Source organism: Perca flavescens, chromosome 3, assembly GCF_004354835.1.
Source record: "Perca flavescens isolate YP-PL-M2 chromosome 3, PFLA_1.0, whole genome shotgun sequence".
Lineage (NCBI taxonomy): Eukaryota > Metazoa > Chordata > Actinopteri > Perciformes > Percidae > Perca > Perca flavescens.
In genome coordinates, this window is record NC_041333.1 from 30,303,083 (window position 1) to 30,326,252 (window position 23,170).

Sequence of the window (23,170 nt, forward strand, 5' to 3'; positions counted from 1 at the left end):
ACTCATAGACAGTATATAAACTGGACCAACAGATCCCGTTGCTCTGGACGGAGACCAGTGAAGGCTATTAGAAGCACTTTTCCGGTGATCTCTTGCTTTACTGCGCAGCCTCCAACTGACAGAGACAACGTAAATGTGACGTGAGCAACGTGTCTGAAAGTTGTAATTCTTCTGGTAGCTGTGCCAAGAGAAATCTCAATCATTCCCAATCTTGCAGAGACGGAGAGCGTAGGTATATGTAAGGAGATAACATGGGCACAGGCTAATTATTGATCACTAAAATGCTAGTTAACATTAGTAATTAACCCTAAACAGCTCATGTGAGTCGAAACTGCCTGAGAGCTTCTCCTGTACTGTACGGTAATTCCTCCACAATCGTTAGCCTATTTTTACAAAAACGTCTGCTACGGAGCCATAACGTGAGATACAAGGTAAAGGAGCCTTTTATACATTGTCGTGTTTCTTTAGAAATAAACAATGGACAAATAGAGTCTTTAAACGCTTCAGATGTAAAGTTATTTGCTGTCAAGTGACTTCAAAATGAATGGCAGTGGAATGCTAACGGGGGGTGATCACTTTGTAGCATCAAAATGGCGCCATAGGAAGTTCGAGTTCTTAAGCGAAGTTTACCCCCTTGGTGAGACTACCTCCGATGCCTTCCACTTCCTACTTGGAGCTCTGAGGACACCGATTGGATCAGCACTCAGCATCACCCTCCAATCCAGGAGGAGCAATCAAGCTCACCTGCTATATCCCCTTAACGCCGACTGTCGCTAATTTGCATCAAACCCCTTCCATTCCGACTGCAGGCGAGATAGCGTGTGTATTCCCCCCAATGCCGGTTTGTTTACATGCGATACATACCTCGGAACCTTTTGCATGCACTGGTTTCTCGTAGGACCGGTCGGAATGGGAGATACATCCATTTCACGTAAGCAAAATTACCCCTAACCCTACCCCTAACCCTAACCCTAACCCTAAAGAAACTACTGTCAATGTTAGGGAGAAGGAGAGTGTTTTCTTTCTTGCTGTTGTCAAGATCCATGTATTTGTCATTTACAGTTTAGAAGTTCTAACAACTTTGTGACATGAATGAAATCTACTATGTGTTTTATTAATTTTACCATTTTGTAAAGAATTTTACCATAATGCCTGTTGTCGCTAATTTGCATCATACCTAAATTTATATCTATTCCATATGCTATAGACAAATTAACAATCTCAACTTAATTTAGCATCAACTTGGAGCCAGAAACACACATAATATTTTGTTTATATAATTGTGAATAAATTCAGGCGTCAACGGGATATAGTCACATGATGACCAGCCACGCTGAGGCGGTACTAAAATCTGCAGTGGAAAACGGACACACAGTGCGTCGAGTTGAGTCGAGCAGGTACCATGTAATGGAAAAAAATTGTCACTCCAGGGCTGAGATTTCACTTGATCAGTTTGCCAACGTGCCTCTTGTTGTGCTGTTTAGTTAAATACTAGTTTAGAGCTAAGATTGAGGTACTTTGCTGCGAGACCTACCTGGGAGACTGGGCAAGGCTTTAGTTATTTTTTTTAAACTGGTAACTGTCACACTTGTCAATATCTTGTGTTGGTTACACTAGGTTTAGGGGGGGCTGTTCTACTTGTGCTGGTTTTAAAGTTGATTTAATTAGTGAGGATTTGTTTCCATTTGTCTTCTGTCATATTTGTTTCTTTGTTTGATGTAGAGATGTTCCGATACCGATACTGGTATCGGTATCGGCTCCGATACTGACTAAAACGCTGGTATCGGTATCGGGAAGTACTGGAGTTTATGCACAGATCCGATACCATGTAATAAAGCCTACGTAAGAAAATCTACGTTAAAGTAGTTTATTTATGTTCTTTTTTTCGTTATAACTGACTGTCAAACTGGAGAATAAAAGAAAGTTCTGGGGTATTCATTGTTTGTGTTTGTTCATGTTTCATAAAGAGTTTAACCTGAGCCAGACCGACAACAAAGATAGAAATCATATCACATCCATACAGGGATAGTAATATGCAGCTGTTAAAACATAATGAAATATAGGACACTCTGGTATCGGATCGGTACTCGGTATCGGGAAGCAAAAAAGTGGTATCGGGCCATCTCTAGTTTGAAGCAGCACCCACAGCCCTTCTTCCTTTGCAGACACCTGGGTTTATGTTGCTTCCCTCCCCACCCACCCCCCCCTCATGACCAGGACTGTTTTTTATTTCATTCATTACCTTGTTTGTTTTTTCATGAATTATATTTGTTCACTTAACTTCTGAGCAAAGCTGTCTTCTAAGACAAACAAACGCAACAAGTCAGTTAGTAATGTTTAATTTAGATTGTTTAATGTTAATTCCATGCTGTGTTTCAGTAAGAACAATACAGATTCCCTGTCTGTGGCTCCAGTCAGATATCCAGTAGTACAAATCAGCTCCAAGTTACACATAATGAAGCAAAAGAAGAAGAGAAACAAAGGAAACGGCAAAGAAAGAAAACCTCTGAACCCAGAGGAGCTTTAGTAAAAAGTAGGGTAGAAGCAGCAGAAAAGAGTATGTGTTAACTCATGCAAGCACCGACAATCCTTTCCATTTTAGGGCTCTCTGTCGAGAAGCGGGGCCAAATTAAGACTTGTCTTTTACACAAGTGTGAAATCTCCCAAGTATTTTATTTTTATTTTTTAAATTATAACCACCAGCTAGCGACAAGTCAACCTTCAGCGATTCAGCATGTGTGCACAGTTACAGTATTTTAGCACAAAGTACAGTCCAAGGACAACTACAAAAACATGACAACAGAATCACTATGGTGTAAAAGTTTTCCACTTTTTTGCCCCACATGGATATCACAAATTTTGCCAACTTCCTCTGAAAACCTAAGTCAACAAAAAGGGCACTTGTAGTTTTCTAAATTGCCCACAAAAAGGTAAAACGATTCGCATGACATTTTCACTAAAAACAGAGATAAAATAGCTCCCATAACTAATAGTCGACATTATCAGTAATAAAAGTTAATTTCTGTAATTACATTAAGAAAAAAAAAAATTCTCAATACATCCAGCAAATGATAAAAATATTGAGGAAAAAGCAAAAACAAACAAAAATACAATAATGAAAACAAATAACTTTTTCAGAACCGCTTGTACCAGAGAGGGGGGGGAAAAAAAAAAAAAAAAAAAAAAAATAGCCCAGGGACTCTCTTTACATTTGTCTTTCTAACATTGTATTTCCTGTCTCAATTAAGTGCTATTTACTTGAATGATGTAAGGACTAATATAAAAATAAAAAAGAGAAAAATAAAATTGTTAACTCCGTGGCCCTGCTGGGTCATGGAGCTGCAGAGGTGGAAGAAAGGAAAAAGGAGGGGAGAGGAAGTTGACTCACAGAAAGGAAAGAAGAGTTGGAGGGGGTGGGGGGGTTGGGGGAGAGGATGGAGGAGGCCGCAGGTGGATGGACGAGGAGTGTGAGGAGGTGAAGGGAGGGTCTCAGGTTGTTGGCTGTTGGTGGCATAGTCTCACTGGGGCTCATCCTCAACGTCTTGCAGTGCCTCTTTGTTTTGTTCTTCACCTGGTCAAGAGAAAAGAGACGCTCAGGGTTTGGTTTGCAGCTGGCCGCTTATTCCCAAACAAGGTTCCCAGGCTTCACGGGGACCGAGAGGCAGGGAGGCCTAACATTTGGTAGAAAAGCCAATAAACTCAAACACCGTTACATTTAGAACATTCAGGAAATTCCGTTTGGGAAAGGGCCAAGAACAAAGCTCGGGCCATTGTTTTCCATTTTTTATGAGAGAAAAAATACTGGAATTATTATCAAAAACAGGTGAGTGAAAGTACTCATTATGCATGTTTGATGGTGTTGCATAATAAATATATACATAGAGATTAGGTTACACTATTATTATTACTGATGCATTATTGTGGACGCAGCCTCGTACTGTTGTAGCTTTAACAACTTTATATACAGTTAAGCAGTTTATTTTGCAACCACCAATTTCACAGTCATTTCTGAAAAACTTATTTTTGTAACTAGTGACTATAGCTTTCGAATAAATGAATTGAAATACAGAGTGCAATTTTGCAAATTTGCTTTTGAAATGTAGTGAAGTAGAAGTTATTAAGTAGCATAAATAAAAAGTACAATACTTCAATACCTCAATACCATATTTCAGTACAAGAATTATGAAAATGTACTTTGTTACTTTCCACCACTGCTGGTTAACAGTGGGAAAAATACCTAGATACATGGGAACATATACACTAGAGTTCAGGTAAAAATCTGCTTAAACTGATGTACTCATTTCTAAAAAAAAATCTTGACTTTTGCAGGTGGAAATCTTTAAAATAAATTCCTTATCAGATGCAAGTGTCAGCCAAAATGCATGCTGAACCCAGATGTCTCTTTCACCAGTGTTTGGGGTTGAGTGAAATGTGGTATCAAATTGTGTATCACAGCCACTCATTCAAGTACAGTAACTGGAAAACCGAAAGGGGTGAAAACTTAAGAGCTCAAAAAGTGAAAAGAAAACAAAACCCAGAATGAACAGTGTTTAAAACTCATGAAGTCAGTGGAGCTCGACTGAGTCTACGAGCAGTCCAGCATGCAAATAACATGATCGAAACCTCTGCTACACGACGTACATAAAACTTTAAGAGGCAACTAAGAGAAAACTCACACTCTGTAAACACAAGTCAAGGGCAGCTGAACTATCTAGACTCCAGAAACCCTGTTTGAACTGGCTCTGGCGGGAAGATCAAAGATGTCAGCCTGTTACCCATAGTTAATACACAATCCAACCGAATGAGCGAGTGACAAAGCAACAGGTGGGTGAATTGAATTATTAAACCAGGGGTGAGTTAGTGTTGAGAAGGGGAAGAAAGGCAGCCACACACACACACAGCAAGGCTTGGGTGAGCAACACTTACAAAGGACAGTTAACATTGGGAAATGAACAGGTCAGGTTTGTTTCCTTTAGGACTCTACAGCAGAGGGAATGAGAAAGAGACAAGAGACATGACGAGTCACCGAGAAATAAAAGGTGGCGAATGCAAACAGCCCGAAGGAATGCAGGAGTAGAAAGAATGAATCAAATGGGGCTGAATGATTTATCGTTCCTCACATCAAAATCACGATGTAAAATAAGAGCCCGGCTCCTACGATTTGAACATTTCCAGTCTCAACCAGTTGCAGCCTCTGGTGGTGACAATTTAGCAGCTTAAAAGACAGATTCGCTCAGCTGTAGCCTAATGTTTATTCAGTGAGTTGGTCAAACAACAGAAGAGATATATTGACTGTTTATAAAATAAAAAAAAAATAAAAAGGAGCAACAGAGTGGTGTGTCTTTTTTCTACATAACATACATTTTAAATGAGACGGTTGGTAGACAGAGTTGTCGGAATTTCCCAAGTCAATTTTTAAGAGCTATATATCATTTTGATCTCATAACCACGAAAGCTCAAAATCAGGACCTCCAGTTTTCAGGGCCGTGAAACAGCTTGTCCCGTCGGCGTGTAAAGCGAACGTTAGCTCAAGCAGCCGAGGTGTCAACAGTAGCATTAGGGGGGCTGTCAGTCCAACATAAACATCGTCAGATTTGATTAACCAACCGTTTGTAATTACCATTTAACTGTTGAACTATGTGTTTTCTAGGGCTGGACCCGAATATTCGAATATTTGTTTGGTGGGTTGGTATTCGATTTGAAAATTTGACATTCGAATATTTGTTTTTTTGTTATTTTGGTTTATTCAATTTCTGCATTTATCTGTCGTTCACACTCCAGTCCAGTTGGTGGCGGTAATGCTCATTTAAGTTGGTTTGCCAACCGCCAATAAACTACAAAGAAGAAGAAGAAGAAGAAGAAGAAGAAGAAGAAGATACTGTCGGTACACTATGACGCCCACTTTGAGTATTTAGCGAGCTGGGCAGAGAAGCTATCGGCGATAACAAGTGCGGAAATGGAAAACTGTTTCGCGTTTTTCCGTTGTGATTCGTCCAGAAACTTCAACATTGTGAGGCGAAGAGATCGTTTTGGAATATAAAGCTTGGATATTACATTTCCTTGGACTCTTGGGGATTTATGAAAATCAAGTTTTGTTCCAAATACCACTTTGTTGCTGAAAGGACAACGACAACAGGTATGCATGCACTCTCGGCTGCGCAGATTACGGCTGAACGGTTTTATTTTCTGTTACTTTGTAACCGTTGACGGGACGGTGATCCTTGAGAGGTTAAAAGTTTATTAATTCTGAACGGGTCTGGCCTGTCTATCTATATTGCACCAAAAACGACACTGCACTCCTTTGTGAAGTCGTTTGGATGAAAGGTTCTCAAAATAATCAAAATGCAAACAAACAGACAGACACATAGAGATTCCTGCAATTATTAGAGATAATAATACTTTCCGAAGCTTCGAATATTCGATGCTCATTACTACCGAAGCTTCGAAGCTCAAAAAAATGGTATTCGGACCAGCCCTAGTGTTATCAATGAATATAACACCACTTTTAGAATAGCACATATACCACTAATGTCTAATATCTTAATAAATGTGAGCTGAACAGGTCATTTTATCCATAATATACAGTAAACTAGGCAAGTTTACTTTGAACTTTTGGTGTTTCTCTTATTGACTTAAAAAAACAACCTAACATGCAACTGTATTTGTCTATCTGTAATTTAGTATTTATTTATTCCAGTGTAGTTTAGTCTATGTAAATGAATCGCAATTAAAATCACGATCTTTGTTAGGTAGGATGGTTACGACTTGTAGCTCTAGAGGGCCGATTCAGCTCAGCCACATGTACAACAGTAAGACAGAAATTCTGTAACAAACCAAGTCTGTAGCTGGGCATGCAAACTGTGAGCAGCAGGATCCAGGTCCTGAAAGTTTAAGCTGATGTCGTTGTGGCTTTTTAGGTCATGGCTTAACTTTTCACCATCTCTGAACTTCAACAACCAGATTTCCTTGTTACTTGATTCTAGGGCTGGGACGATTCGTCAATGTAGTCGACGTCATCGATTACATAAATGCGTCGACACAAATAATTTGAGTCGACGTGTCACTAAATAACATAAATAAAACTTGCGTGCAAACAAAGAATTTCTAATAAGGTGCAAATTAATGAATGTAATGCGGAACTACTGTTCGATATGCGGATTCTAGGGACACTTAGGGCGTTTTCACACATGAAAGTCCGAACCAAGGTTCATGTTTTTGTTACATTGTATACATTTGATCCGGTAAGTTTTGGTTTCACATTGCAGTTTAGCAAGCACACTAAAGATCTATACGTGACAAACCTACGTCCTGCCATCATCACATACGTGAGCTACGTCTCCAGATACTTCTAACTGATTGGTTTGTTGAAGGGCTTCCTCGTCCTCTCATATCCTCTCTCTGTGTCGGAGTTTTTCAACTGCCTGCTGCTCCTCCCCCCCTACTGCCTGCTGCTCTCCCCCTACTGACTGCTGCTCTCCCCCCTGCTGCTCCCCCTACTGACTGCTGCTCTCCCCCTACTGACTGCTGCCTCCCCACTGACTGCTGCCCCCCCCTACTGCTCTGCTGCTGCTCCCCCCCTACTGACTGCTGCTCTCCCCCTACTGACTGCTGCTCCCCCCTACTGACCTGCTCTCCCCCTACTGACTGCTGCTCTCCCCACTGACTGCTGCTCTCCCCCCCGGCCTGCTGCTCTCCCCCCTGCCTGCTGCTGCCACGGCCCCCCCCCACTGACCTGCTGCTCTCCCCCCCTACTGACTGCTGCTCTCCCCCCTACTGACTGCTGCTCTCCCCCTGACTGCTGCTCTCCCCCCCTGACTGCTCTCCCCCTACTGACTGCTGCTCTCCCCCTACTGCCGCGGCTCTTTTTGTTTTGTTGTGATGTTGAGAAGCAAGACACGGGAACTTTCTTTCTGGAGCATTTATTCAGAGACAAACTGAAACCTACGCTGTACATTTACCATTTAACAAATAAACTGCTGATGTATTCTCTGCTCTGATAGCCGACAGCTGTCTTCTCTGAACGCATTCACCGTCACTCTCTCTCACTAAGCACCTTAAAGGAGCTTCCCCGGTCTTGTAACACAAGGAGAGCCTGCCAGAGCTTATTGTATTTGGTCCAAAAGTCCGAACCATCCAAAAAATGCTTTCACACTATAAACGAACCGGACCGAGACCACCTCTTTTTATCGGACCAAAATTTGGTCTTTTGATCCGGACCGCGGTCCGGGGGAGGTTTCACACCTGTAATTTTGGTTTGGATCAAACTAAAAAGTCCAAAAGTCCAGACCAAACGAGGTATGTGTGAAAACGCCCTTAATCTATAGTCCTGCCTTAGCTCTGAAGCTAGTCGAGCTCCTGCTACGTGCAGTTTTTTGTCAGGTCGACGGTCCAGTGAGCGAGTCAGAGATAGCAGCACGAAAGGACGAGCATGGAGAGTGGCGACTCACAAGAGTTAGAGGACCCGCTGGCCTCTTTAAGATCGCAAGTTTGGGAAAACATTGAGACTGTATGGGTGCAGCCTGCAGCCTTGCCCTCCCACCTGGTGCCGTCCCCGCCTCGAAAACGTCGGTCTTCGGGTCAGTTCCAGTAGTAGGCTACAGGCGAGAGAGTGGTGGATAAGACAACGACTGTGTGTCGGCGTTGTTCAGCAGCTGTTGGGTATGAGAGTGGAAATACATCTAAAGCCCGAGACACACCAAGCCGATTATCGGCCGTTGGATAGTCTGGCGAGGTCGGTGACTCAAGTCTGTTCGGTGTGTCCCGTGCCGTCGTCAGCCTGAGGGGCTGTCGGCCTTCATTTTGGCCGACCTGACATGTTCAGTCGGAGACAGGGCAGTCGGGACTCACATGGAAATATCGAGGGGGATGAGCATGAAATCTGACAAAAATCTTTTAAACTGATCTTTGTTGATCTGAAATAAAGACAGATTCAGCAACTGCATGGCCTATTTCTTGTTTAAAATGTTTTCAGAAACCTGTTTCAGTGAACCATTTCAGTACAATATGAGATTGTATTCTGAACAAGCCGCCATGACAGTCTGGCTTTGAATTTCCGGAGAAAACAAACCCATGTGACATGTTCGTCCAATCAGCTGCCGGTTTTCATTTTTTGGGCAACAAGATTAATACAGATTACCTGCTGTTATGGAGATGTATTACGTCTCATCTCTTTGGTATGTTCTGAGGCACTTTTTGGACAAACTCGGGGAGACTGATCAGTCCGACTGGCCTTTCTGCCGACGGTTAGCCTTCTGGTTGGTGTGTAACGGCTATAACATGCTAACGCATATCGAGACAAAAAAAACTGTCCAACTTCTCCTCCCTACAGTCCTTAACCAGCCTTTAGATACAAATAATTAAAGTTAAATTAAAGGGAGAAGAGCTTGGATGTTAAACAAGAGCTTATTCATTATTTTACCTACTGTTAAATAAAGCAAATACAGGTTAATCTCTCATACACTACTCTTTTTGCACTTGCTCTGTTTACTTTAAGTTTTTGTATTCCTCTTGAAAGTGACTATATTTTGTGGTTGGATTGATAGCCAACCACTTACTGAAATTAGTTTTATGTAAATTGTTAATAATTGAGCAATGGGAAAATAATCACTAATCGAAAAATGTATCGTTAGATTAGACGACTAATTGAAAAAATAATCGCTAGATTAATCGTTTAAAAAATAATCGTTTAAAAAAATAATCGTTTAAAAAAAATAATCGTTTGGGACAGCCCTACTTGATCTCTCCCCCCCCCCCCCCAGTTCTGTCAAACTAACATCTAAAGATCAGATACATCACCATGCCTTCACTTGGATCACAATGGGACAGGAGCAGATCCTCTGTTGCCATCGTAGCCTTTTAGAGTGTCCCAACACTAGAAGTGCAAATACTTTCTAACAACTTCAGCAGGAGTAGCCAAAAACTAATTCATCTTGGGCATATGAGCAGAGTAAAAGGTAAACACAAAAGGAAACTGGAACAACGCAGCCCAACAAGTAAAAACAAAATCACACCCAATCACAACTAATTACTTTAGACTGTTAACCAACTGTACTGGAGCCCTACACACCAAGCTGTGTAGAGAGCCAGGTTAGAACCAACGCCTTTTCCTATTTAGCTGATCGCTGCAGTTATTACGACAGTGATATAACTCACAGTGACAAAGCTAAAATCATAATTTAGATGTACGGCTTACTTTTCCTTGTAAAAATGGAAATGCAATACTATACGTCAGCATCAGAACATCAATCAAGCTGCTCACAGTATCAAGACGCGTTTTAAATCCAGCGTAACAAAGTTTTAGGTAGGTAACGGGAGATGAGCAAGTTAGTTCGTCAGTGTATCAGCATCGCTGAAAAAGGTGCTGCAGTGACACACAGGTAGGTTGCAGTGCAGTACATTGTTCTAGATTAATATTATGAACGGCGGCACCATGATACGAGACTCTTACCCTCTCCCTGCATATCTGAAGTCCATAGTGTGAGGTTGTCACGTAACAACTGCATGATAAGCGTAGAGTCCTTGTAGCTGTCTTCATTCAGTGTGTCCAGTTCTGCGATGGCGTCATCGAACGCAGCCTTTGCCAACCTGAGCAAACACACTTCTGTTGAAATCACTTCGTACTTAAACCGTATCAGAACATGTATTCACACTCAAAATGTTACTGGTTATTTTTCCAAGCCCATCACATTAAGATAAGGTGGAAAGATATATCCCACATTATCCATCTGTGTCAGAGATTGTGTGTATTAAGTAACTCAATTAACTCAATTCCTGTTAGCTTGCAATGGGCTTCTATTAATATTACTTTATGCATATGTCAACACAAAGCCAAAGCCACACAGGAATGGCTTCAAACTAACAATGTTAACGTTGAGTCAGAGACTAGCTCTAAATACAATCCAGAATATGTGGCAGGACTTGAAAACTGCTGTTGAATCTATATTGCCAAGCAACCTTTCTGAGCACACATAAATACTTACTTGAGGGGGGTGAATACTATTAACCATTTTGTGTTACATGCTTAATTTAGATTGATCCAAGCCAAAAGAAGCCTACTTACATCTTAATTAAAAAAATGTATATTGTAATAGAAAAAACATGAAGAGTTCAAGGGGGTGAATACTTTTGAAAATGAACACAGGGTTTAAAGGTCCCATGATATAAAAATTTCACTTTATGAGGTTTTTTAACATTAATATGAGTTCCCCCAGCCTGCCTATGGTCACCCAGTGGCTAGAAATGGTGATAGGTGTAAACCGAGCCCTGGGTATCCTGCTCTGCCTTTGAGAAAATGAAAGCTCAGATGGGCCGATCTGGAATCTTCTCCTTATGAGGTCATAAGGAGCAAGGTTACCTCCCCTTTCTCTGCTTTGCCCACCCAGAGAATTTGGCCCACCCATGACAGAGAGAGACATCATGGCTTTCAAACGAGAAAAGTGGCAGTTGGTCAAGGCCACACCTCCACCCTCCACCTTGCCCCCCCCCCTCTCCTCCTCAATAGCTACAGACACAGAGATGGCACATATTAAGGAAAGCTCATTGTATGACTGGCTCTAGTGGCTGTAATTCTGCACTAAGGCTGAATTTTGGGAAAGAGACTTCAGATACAGTATTAGGGGACCACTAAGGTCTATATAAAAGCATCCAAAGAGCACCGTGTCATGGGACCTTTAAAACTTCATCCTCACTTGTCAGAACAACGGCCCTGATGGGGAAAAGGCAAGAACCTCTAGTTATGCATGGAAACTGGGGAAGATTAGTGAAGGTAGATAAAAAAAAAAAAAAAAAAAAAAAAAAAAAAGAATGAACCTATGTTCTTTATAGTCAGGGCTCCAACACCTTGAATCCTTAAAAAAACCCTCTTCTGATCAAATCTTGGGAGGTGCTATGTAAATAAAAGATTATACTCTGCTTTACCATTGTTGATAAGACTAAAGAGAAAGGGAGGAAGTGTATTGCGGAAACAGTAACCTGCAAGCACGGTCAGGAGAGTTTAGGATCTCATAGTAGAAGACGGAGAAGTTGAGGGCAAGGCCAAGGCGGATGGGGTGTGTGGGTGGCAGCTCCAACATGGCTAGATCGGTAGCAGTTTTGTAGGCCACCAGGCTGTTCTCTGCTGCCTCCTTTCTGTTGTTGCCAGTGGCAAATTCTGCCAGGTACCTGTGGTAGTCACCCTTCCTGGAATTGGAGAAAAACAAAATTGGTTACCAAATTCAGTAACTATAGTTGTTTCCTTTGTCTTAAGTGCATGATACAATGACAAGTTAATTGTTATGCTTAGTGTGTTTACGGTCTTGATGGAGCTAGTAGTGCAAGCTTTCACTATAAAATATTCCTGAAAAGTTCCTATGGTTTCCTCAGATAGGTTTTCAAGCACCCGACCCTGACCTTTGCTGTCTGCAATTTACCTGTCAATATTCCATATTTAACCATACAACTATGTCAAATAATGCTCAGACACAAAAACATACTCATTCTGTTTAAAGGACAGGAGAGGGTTCATTTATACATCTACTAATTTACATTCAGACCACAAAGCTCTTACATTTTGTTGTAGAAGACCTTAGACTCTCCCATGACAGCAGAGGGGAGTAGGTGCCTTTCCAGTGCATCCAGAATGTCACCACAGATTGACTTCAGCTCCTTCTCAACCTGCCATCAAACAAACAAAATAAGGATGGATTATTCAAATCAACAAAACATTTTTAACATTTTCCACAAGTTCTCCTCTAAGTCCAAAAGATACTTTCTGCTTCTGTGTGGGTACAAAGTCTATGTAAAGTAAATCCAGTCACCTGCCTATGTTTGTGAGGGTCAAACGTATGACTGCGTGCCAACAAACACGTGACTACGTCCATGTACACAGACACCTGCTGTAGCTGCCTGTGTCCTTCTCAGGACTACATCTGCCCAATGCTAATAACCTGTGACAAATGTGTTCCCCAAGGGAGATAAGAGAACGACAAAAGAAATGATGGTACAACAGCAGGATTACCCATCGCTGAATCCGATTAGGTCACTGACTGCAGCCCAACTGCCTCTCCCATCTCTCTGACACACTCTGGCCTCTCCCAGATTAACAGCCGGCTCTTATTACCTTCATAAAAGCAAGAGAGTGTAGGATTTTGCCAACTATGACTCAGACACAGTCTGTCCGGTAGCTGCTTATAGTGTGTATTTATATTACTTAGATATCTCACATTCGCACAGCAAATCTGAGCTACTTTGCAATGGTATACTGTATATCATATTTGGGACAATGGGACATAAATGGACATATGAATTCATGGAAGTGTTCCTGACAGACACTTTCTAAACACATATGCTAAGCTTGTTTAATGGGCCTTTGCTGAGCACTTTACCGTTTGCCTGTATTCCCGGATCATCTTCAGTTTCTCTTCTCCGCCCTTGTTCTCTTCCCTCTGTTCAATACTGCTAATTATCCTCCAGGAGGCTCTCCGAGCTCCAATCACATTCTTGTAGGCCACTGATAGTAGGTTCCTCTCCTCCACTGTGAGCTCCACATCCATGCCTGCCACGTTCTTCATAGACACCACCATCTCTGTTGAGGAGACAAATATAACAGTCCTCAGATATTTCATTCAAATAAATGTTTCTCATCAACCTAACATCTTGAGAGTACACACTAAAAACTAGCTGTCAATCTTCTCACCATGTTGTCTGACTAAAAACTTGAGAGATTTAATGTCTGAGCTTTTGAAACTAAAGCGTCAATTCCCTAATTGTGCTGTGACATAATGCTTTCAAGTGGCAAACAGAGATTAAAATATATTCAGGTGACCAGCAATAGTATGCCATTTCCACATACTTTAAAATATTGTAATTGGACTATAAGCATTAGAGATCTGAAAGCAAATAAATATGCTTCACAAATCCATGACTTTTGGGGAAAAAAACTGCATTATGGATGAAGTGTTCAGGCTTCAAGGGTGTTGTGCCTTCAGATCATTTATAGCTTACAGAATATGCAAGACAGATGACAGAAGGTGTTTAGAGTAAATGTTAAAAGGCAAGCATCTGTATTTTTTAACCTGGACCCTATTTGGTTTTTGTGCCTAAGTGACTAATGGGGACAACAATTTTTGAAATTGGTCTAGAATTAAGTGAGAGCCCTGCAGATGGCAGCCACGAAAACAGGCTGCGATTTCGCTCTGGGCGATTGTCAACCGTCAATGTACGTCCACTAACAGTGCTTATTTTTGGTAGCTTAGTGTTATTTAAAATATTTGCAATGTCATGGCTAAAGATTCAGCTGATTACTACAAAGTGGATTTAAGTCACCTCTCGCAAGAATTCAGAACGAGACTTCTCTGTGAGCGACTTTGGTTAGACTCAATAAGAAACAGACCAAGCGAAGGGTAAAGAAAAATGTTTTATTTCCTCTGTAGGACATTTCAATAATCCTGTCAGACACTTAGACTAAGCATCTGAGCCTGTCATTGGCAAAAACAAGCACCTTTAGTGGACGTACATTGATGGTGCGTACTCGCCTCCAGCGATTAGCCTACATTGCAGACCATTTCCCTGCTCCTGGCTGCAGGGCTCTCACTCAATGTGTGGTAGGAATGTTTGGAGCGGATTCAGACAGCCTCTCTAGCATTAACAAAATATAATTCAAATGCAGCATTTAACTATCAGCAGCACTTAAAAAAAATGCGTTTGTCATTAGTGACGACTGTGCTGTCAGTGTAGCCTAGCTATACTGATGACTAAAGTACCCTACTTTTTTTTTTTTTTTTTTTTTTTTTTTTTTAAAAAAAGGTGCTGTACTCAATATTCAGAAATAATTAGTGGTCTGGGATTGCCTCCACACAGATCAGATACCGACGCTTTGTGACGGCCATCTGCGTTAGATACCGATGCACAAGGCACTCACATTCTCGGATTACAACTCACACACAGGGCGTGTGACTTCATTCTCTGTTCAGGGCGGTATTAATCCATCATATCTTTACATAGCAAATAGGCCTAGTTGTTTACTGCTATATTACTGTTATATATGAATGAATATGGAGTGAATTATGCGGTTTTTTATACTGTCATTGTTTCGCTGACCAGGCATCACACAGGATGGTGCTGTCAAGATGTGATTTACAATGATGCAAGGTCACAAAAGTACAATTAAATCCAAATGTCATGCTGTGGGCTTTATTAGCTAAATTACAAATGCATTGCTTGACATAAATTAAGAAAATCACATCGAAAAAAATATTTTATCTTGCACAAACAGCCACTCTAAAATTAAATTAACTTTATCTATTCTGCCTAAATTCCGTACAACAATATATATACTGAAATAGATTAATAAAATGTAAATATCAACGACATTGCCATTATGCCCCATTACCGGTTTTAATGATTAAGACAAAAGAGGGGATCAGATTTCCATCCAATAAGTTTCTTCTGGCTAAGGGACTGCACAGACATAAACCAATTTCCCATTTCATTGATATGTAGCTAATATACTTCTCAGGTTAAAAGTATGGTAGAACGGTATAGCATCATTGGCAGCTTGCAGGGTATTGACTTTTTAAAATAACTAACTTTGTGGGTTGAATGGTTCAAACGTACAGGCTAGATTCTCCCTGAATTTGAGAAGAGTGGCTGGCTGATATTAATTAGCTAATACATGACTTCTCCCATGACAATCTATGAAGCTCTTTATAAATTCATCTGTCCATGGCATGTTAAACATCAGATAACCTACTGGAGAATAACAATATGAATGGACTACATTCCAGCAAGGTTACCATTCAGCCAGTAAACCATACATCACTCTGTAAATACACTCTGTCCAAATCCCGTGAATGAGTCATGGCACATTCACTTAACGTTACTGGGCAACGTATGACCAGTGGCAAAGGCTCCGTCTAAAAACAGCCTCAACAAGGCCTGTAATGGTATGACAATCTGACAGAGTGTACCAGAGAGAGGAAGAGGGAGTCATTTTCGCCAATCGATCCTTATAGCCTGCTTGCAGGGGAACACCCCACCAAGTGAACAGCTGCCCTCACACTTACTGCTAACACACAGCAAGCTTCATGTAGCTAAGCTTTATCTGTATATTTTTACGTACCGTGTGTGTGTGTGTGTGTGTGTGTGTGTGTATATATATATATATATATATATATATATATATATATATAATTATTTTCATTGTGCATAACGTTACATGTACCGCATTCATGTTTAAATCCAGCTTATTAATTTGCAATTACTGTCTTACATAAATGTATATTATCTTATTTCACATTTCATTATGTTCATATGTATCCATATATTAACTTGCATTATTTTATATCGTAGATTCTCATTTAGTTATATACATTCTTTTTTCATTTAATAATTTAATTAACGTTAGCAATTGTTGGAGGGAGGCTGAAAACTAGGATTTTCAGTGACAACGACTGCTTCTGTAATTGGTGTGCATCTGACAATAAATAACTTGCAATTCAGCTAACGCCTCGCTAATGTGAAAGTTGGCTAACATTGGTGACAGAATCACGCAAAAACTTGGTACGTTATTGTGCGTACATAGACAGATGACAGTGGGTGTTGCTTATAGTAACTAACCGGCCAGTAGCTAAGCTACAGCGATAGCATGGTGCAGGGGAGGCAACTCTTGGTTGATGCTAGATCGCACCCGATACACGTACGACGTCAACACGGGCATACTGCGCAGGCGTCAACACTTCCCGTCCAAAAACTACACAATCGAACATATTCCAACATGAATGTAATTAGACATTTGCGAGAAAATATTAACTACATCGGAAACCAAGAGTGCAGTAACGTCTGTTGGATGGTGTTGACGCATGCGCAGCTCGTGTCGACGTCGACACTTGTATCGGATGCGATCTAGCATCTACATAGCTCCAGCTCCAGTAATCCGCCATTTTGTTGTGGCCCCTTCGCTAACGCTAGCCACACTGTCAGTCACATCCGTACACTTTCCCTTAACCACAGAGACTTTGACATTTGCTCTTGTTTTAATGTCGCATCAGTTTCTGCCAACACGGAGCCATCTGCCATGTCAATGACTAGTTAGTTGAAAGACGACGGCCGTAGCCACGTTAGCTTTCTGGTTAGCCGCGGCTAGTTGAGCACTGCTTCGTTAATGTGAGAGAGCTCGCAGAACAAAATCCCTGCGGCGAACATGTCTCCCTCCTTGCAGCCCTGAAAGTGTGTCTTACCGTCATATCTCTCTGCTTGCTCGGCGAGCTTTGCCTGATAAACTAGGTCCTCTCGCTCTCCCATTGTGTGTTGAGATGCAGGTAGAGTGACGAACTAATCAAAGTGACAAATCTTTAGTGAAGGTCTATCGGCGGTTCCTAGAAATCAACTGGGTCGATGAGTGGTGTTCCGCCCCACCGGCAGCGATGTGCTGGGATGGAGTAAAGATGGCGACCAGCCTCATCCGAGTACTGCACATGAATCACCAGCTCTGATACCTCCCCTCCAGTAATTTTTATTTTTGTAAGGTCAGAATCTCTGCACGCTCATTTAGAGTAACAAACACTAAATGCATTTTTTGTAAATTATATGTACAGTCATTGTGTGTTTCTATCATTTTGTTTTTTTCTTTATTTACACATTTTACATTTATACATAAATTAAAAAAATACAATATACATTTAATTTGCAAGGTAATGTAAAAGAGAAATGCCTAGTAAAAACCCTCCAGGGACTTGAAACGTGTCTTTCTCCAGGCATTATATTACAGGAAATAATTACTCCAATGTAATATACATGTGTGTATCTATCAATAATTGTCCTTTAAATATCTGTCAAATATACACCATATCATATCCGCCTACAGATATATAAGCAGCCTGTTATATTAATAGTTATTTATTTATACCAGCACCATTTGCACCTTTGCACTGCAATATTGTATTACTCTTTATAATGTGGGTACGTATGTGTATGCACATGTAGTATGTGTGTATAATATACATTTTTTTATATACAAACGTATATCTGTACATAGTGGTCAAATGGTCATGTTTAGCTTGTTCAGCTTTGTTGTTTGTTTTTAGCCTTATGTCTGTTTCTGTGTATGTATGTTGAGACTGAGAGCAACAAAAAGCCTTAGTCAAATTCCTTGTATGTTCACACTTACTTGGCCATTAAAGCTGATTCAGATTTTTCACATACATTAAGGACACTGATTCATAATATATGTAAGCATACACAAGCACCATTGTTAACAGACTAAGATCATACATTCATGTGACATTGCCTAGAGTCTTCTTCACAAGACAAGAAAGACAAAGGAGAAAATAAACACATAAAAAAAGAAAAAAACAATGTTATACAGTACTTGTTATACTAGCATGACAAAGGAAAATATTGGTTGCTTATATAGGCAGTCCATATGGAAAATATTAGTTGGTTAGAAGGGCTCATTTAAACTTTTGTGAAGACAAATTAATTTGAAAAAAAGAATAACCAACATCTTAGATGTTGCCATGTATATGGAGCTTAGAGTATTGGAAATAATATTTGGAAAACTCAACAGCAAATATTAAGCCGCACAAATTAAATATTTACCTCCATATACTTTCGAGTGCCTTTTAAATCAATAATTATTTAATTTGCATTTCTCTTATGACATGACGACAAAAACATTCTCAACTAATAGCAGAACAGTTAAGTAAAAGGCAAGGAGATTTAAAAAAAATAGACATGTTAAAATAAATGTTTTTACTGCCAAGTTGCCTTTTGCCATTAAATTATCATAAAAGCCACTTTATCTCAGCAGTTTCTGTATAATTGAGCAGTGTAATTGTAATTTAATTCCTGTAGTTATATCCTTTGATTGTATGTTGAAGTAATTTTGTTCATGATTGTCAATATGTGAAACAATGCGGTTAGAAGAATATTATGAAATCTTTTCATCTGCCATTACACCATATTTAATGGCAGTTTTCTTGCTGGCTTCACTTTAGCTTTAGTAGGCGGATGCATATAACTTGTTTGAATAAATTCCTCCTGTACATTGACACTACAGTTACACAGCTTCATACAGTGCTACTAAAAATACCCCATGGTAATATGAATGGCAGTAATTTCTGTAGCTAGGCAACTGCCATGTGCAGCATGAATGAAAAATGCTTTTTGGTCATGAATTGTACAGCATTAAAACATTTGTTGAACATCTTCCCAGTATTTTTGAAGTAGTTTTGCTATGCTCTGTTAAGCTTCCCTACTCATTGTTTTCACAAACATACAAAATAGTCAATACAAATCACTTGTCATGGGTTTGACTTTATTTACTAGTATATTAACACATTACATGCTACAGAAAATAAAAAGGTAATTTCAATTGTCTTGAAAGAATATAGTGTTATAATAAAATGGCACATTTTGATATTAACACAATTTCCACTGGCATTTTGCCATCCCTTACTTTTGGATGAAAGGAAATGAATGACTTCATGCAGGGCTACAAATAAAATAAAAATACTTCTTGGTGGTTTCATTGGTTTCAACGCAATTTATCAGATAGTGATTCTCTTAGCTAAGCACCTGACTTATGTAGTGCAAGTGACAAAGACGCTTGATTTGATCCTAACTACAGATACAAATGGACTGTGTCAAAAGCTGGCAGTACACAAACGTTTCTTTCCATGGCCAGATTTCTCAGAGAAGTCAACCAAATATTTTAAATAGTAAATATTAAATTGGTTTGGAAGATTGCCAACTTGAAAATAAAACGTGAAAGCAGGAGAGAGCTTGTCAGGCAAAGCTATACGATCATGAAAACTAATGAGTGGGGGCAATCCAGGAGAATTAAAAACCTTAAAAAAGGAGGGCATATAATGAGAACTTAGTGTAAAAGCGGTAAGTGCATTCTGTTAAAAATCAAATGTCATCTCCTTTAATCTCAAACACTGGCAGAATATCCTTCCAGAAGGACACCATCTCTCTGAATGCTGTTATAGTGCCACCTATAGGTGACATGGTGTGCTGGACAGAAATATTGGATTAGGACTTCTGAGAGGAACCCCTCGCTTGGAAGAGACAGCGAGTTCTCACAGCTCAAATTCCAAGTGGCTCAACTCTGGCAAAAGGTCTAATCTAGCCAGCCTCCTTCCGTCTAAACCAGTCTGCATTATGATATATGAGGATGATTGTCAGGTGTCAACAAATAGATTGATTCAATCTCAACAGAAAACCACCTCTTCAGGGGGAGAAAACCGTGACATAAAAAATATAAAAAAAAAAAAAAAAAAAAAAGAGTGGCAGAGGATTAAGTGAGGAAGCAAAAAGGAAATGCAGGCTGATAAACCAGAAGATTAAAAGAACAAAAACGGTGCAAGGTGGCAGTAAGATTATTGAAAAAGGTTAAAAACAAAAAGGGCAGGTCCCAAATAATACAACTTTCTCTTTTCTTGGACACATTTGAAGAGATTTGAACACAAAGCAGTCGGTTTTCTAAGGTATATTTAGTGAGCTGAATGCAGAGAAGATAGTACTAACTAACATAGTGGACAGTCTACATTCACTCTGTACAACTTCATTCACGTACATGTCTGATGGATGGGAAAACACGTGGCCTTGTGAGGGCTGGGGGCCAACAGATGTCAGTTTCTCCATTTTGCTACCCAATGTTCCCTCCCAACATGCAGCAGTAAAAACGTGTACATGGAAACACTCCTCCCAGACAAAATCAGCTATGAAGAAAACTACAAAGATACAAACAAAAAAACAATATTTTAGCATGTAATGATAATCACATAGTACATCATTTCATAACAATATGTTCTTTTTTTTTTTCTTACAAAAGACTACTTGGTGGTACTTGGTCATGGGTGGATGGGGCTGAGGTGAGCCAAGGTGGAAGGTGTGGAGAGGATGAATGTAGTGTTGCCTTCATCTCCACCTCAACAATTGTCTTGAAGTTTCTCAGGTTCTCTGCTGGGGCCTGCTCTACGGTTCTAACTACATAAAGTTGCTGATGGTCTCGACTCGGTATGGTTTTCTCCATTTGATATTTGGTATGGGGGGGTGGGGGTGGGTGCTGGACTGGTCCTTGGTCCGCTCCTTGAGGAGAACTGTACACCTCCAGTTGATTTGTCTCAATATTTCCGTTAAATCTTCCCAGTGATGAAATGCTGCTGCTGGATTTGAGCCTTGCTGATCTCGCTGCTTGGGTTACCCTGGAATAATGCTGCATTCATGTCCAATAATAAAAATGGTAGACGCAAACGTTTAGCTAGAAACACTCTGCCAGAGAATATTGTTCAGTCAAGTTTTGGAGACGTAAATGTTTGGTGTTGTAAACTTCTACAAACCCCCCCCACCCCATCATCAACATTTTAGAATTAAATATTAGTCAGGACACCTATGTCTTTACTTTCCTGAGTGAAGACTTTAACACCAATCACATACCAGTTTGGACAAATGAAGGGAAAATGTAGAAAACAGAATTCTGCTATGGGAAGTTTGAGCGAATAACTATCGTCTGTGTAGCTGACATTGCAAGTGGTGCTCAAATTCATCACTAACTACAAAAATGCACTGAAGTGTGAAACAAGCAGAACAGGATTAAAAGAATAGTTGAGAAATACGCTTATTCACTTTTTGGCCAAGTTAGATGAGAAGATCAATGCGATTCTCATGTTTATATAGTAAATATAATCTTGCATTGCCAGACCTATCTCCACAGCGCTGCGGAGGAAGGTCTGGCCCCTCCACACATACACACTCCTGGATTTCATTTCTTCAAACCAGGGGGGGGGAATCTGTAAAATGGTCTCTGGAAGGAACTTGTATTGGTGGAACATTTGATTCTAAGAAAACGCCACATACAATATTAAATGAAGTTAACTGGTCACACAATACAGTGGTATACAATTACATGGTTAAACGTAATTTGCTCTTAACAGCGTATCACCGTGTGTATTTTGTCCATAGCAAATTCCCGCCAATTGGCCCCAAAACGTCCCAGTTAGAGAGTAAATGCCGTAAACATATTCTTTGGAAATCTTTACAATCATTTCCCCAAAGAACCAAGCAGGCCTGCCTTGTTGCACGATCCAGAGTTATACTCAGTAAACGTAATACAACTTTTTTCTGCCACATGGCATCGTTTTGTTATTGATAACATGCCGCTTTGCAACACAGTAATACAACAGAGACCTTATTTATGGCTATTGATTGATTTCAATATCGATCGATCGAACACCAAAGATTCTTTTGTACCTTAAAATAATGTTTCCAAAATCGTTTCAGTGGTCCATCAACTCGTAACAGGGTGAACGGCACTTCTGCATTCGCTTTGCGGCCCTTTATCGGCTGTAACTGCACTATGCAAGTTTGCCAGATCGGGTAGCGGATCCGTAGTTCGATATGAGACATAAGAATAATGGTAACAGTAATGGACAATTCCGCTTCCAACCTGTAGGGGGACCTAAGAGGTAAAGGGCTTTGGTGTTGCTTTTCAGGTTAGCCTACTATAAAAGGTGCTGGTTGACAAGTAGCTAATGCTTGGTCTATAACATTAGCTCATTCTTGGTGGGTAACATAAGATTACGACACCGTTCAACACGCTCAGTTATTTTTAGTATGATTGTTTTGACCTCGGTTAACAACTTTGGGCTAACCCACAAATTCATCAGTAATGTTAACTGTATAGATAGACGACTAATCTAATGGTAATTTAGCCAGCTAGCACACCCCTATCTGTATGCCTCGCTCTCCCGGGCGCTGCAAGGCTTCATGCTACGTTTACACGTGGCCGGCTATTTTCATAAACGGACATTTCAACCTCTCCGTTTTCAAAAATAACATCGTGCACAGCTGTCGTGAAAAGTGTTCGTTTACACGTACCCGTGTATATATGCAGTCAAGAGCATGCCAACGTGGCAGTGTAACGAGAAGCTCAAGCCCACGTTAACCAATCAGAATCCCGAAAATAGCAACAGCAACCAATCACGTCTTTCTCTCTCTCGGCTGCCTAACCCTCCGTTTGTCTCAGTTTACGTGCAAACAAAGATTTCAAAAATCTCCACTCTGGCCGGAGCTTTTTAGAAAGACTCTGTTTCAGAGGCGAATTCTCCGTTTGCGTGTAAACGAAGGGTACAAACGAAGGGAAATGTCTCCGTTTGTAAAAATAACCATGTACGTATGTATGTATGTACGT

The 23,170-nt window shown here is 40.3% G+C and overlaps 1 protein-coding gene across 1 annotated transcript; it reads right to left on the reverse strand.

Annotated features, from left to right (window-relative positions):
- Positions 1 to 2,331: 2,331 nt before the first annotated feature.
- On the reverse strand, positions 2,332 to 17,463 carry ywhae1 (tyrosine 3-monooxygenase/tryptophan 5-monooxygenase activation protein, epsilon polypeptide 1). The gene is made up of 6 exons (XM_028573230.1): positions 17,214 to 17,463; positions 13,362 to 13,561; positions 12,545 to 12,651; positions 11,971 to 12,177; positions 10,448 to 10,584; positions 2,332 to 3,571 (listed from the first exon to the last, which is right to left on the reverse strand). Exons 1-6 carry the CDS (start codon positions 17,275 to 17,277, stop codon positions 3,519 to 3,521), a joined length of 768 nt encoding a protein of 255 aa, XP_028429031.1. The 5' UTR covers positions 17,278 to 17,463; the 3' UTR covers positions 2,332 to 3,518.
- Positions 17,464 to 23,170: the final 5,707 nt, after the last annotated feature.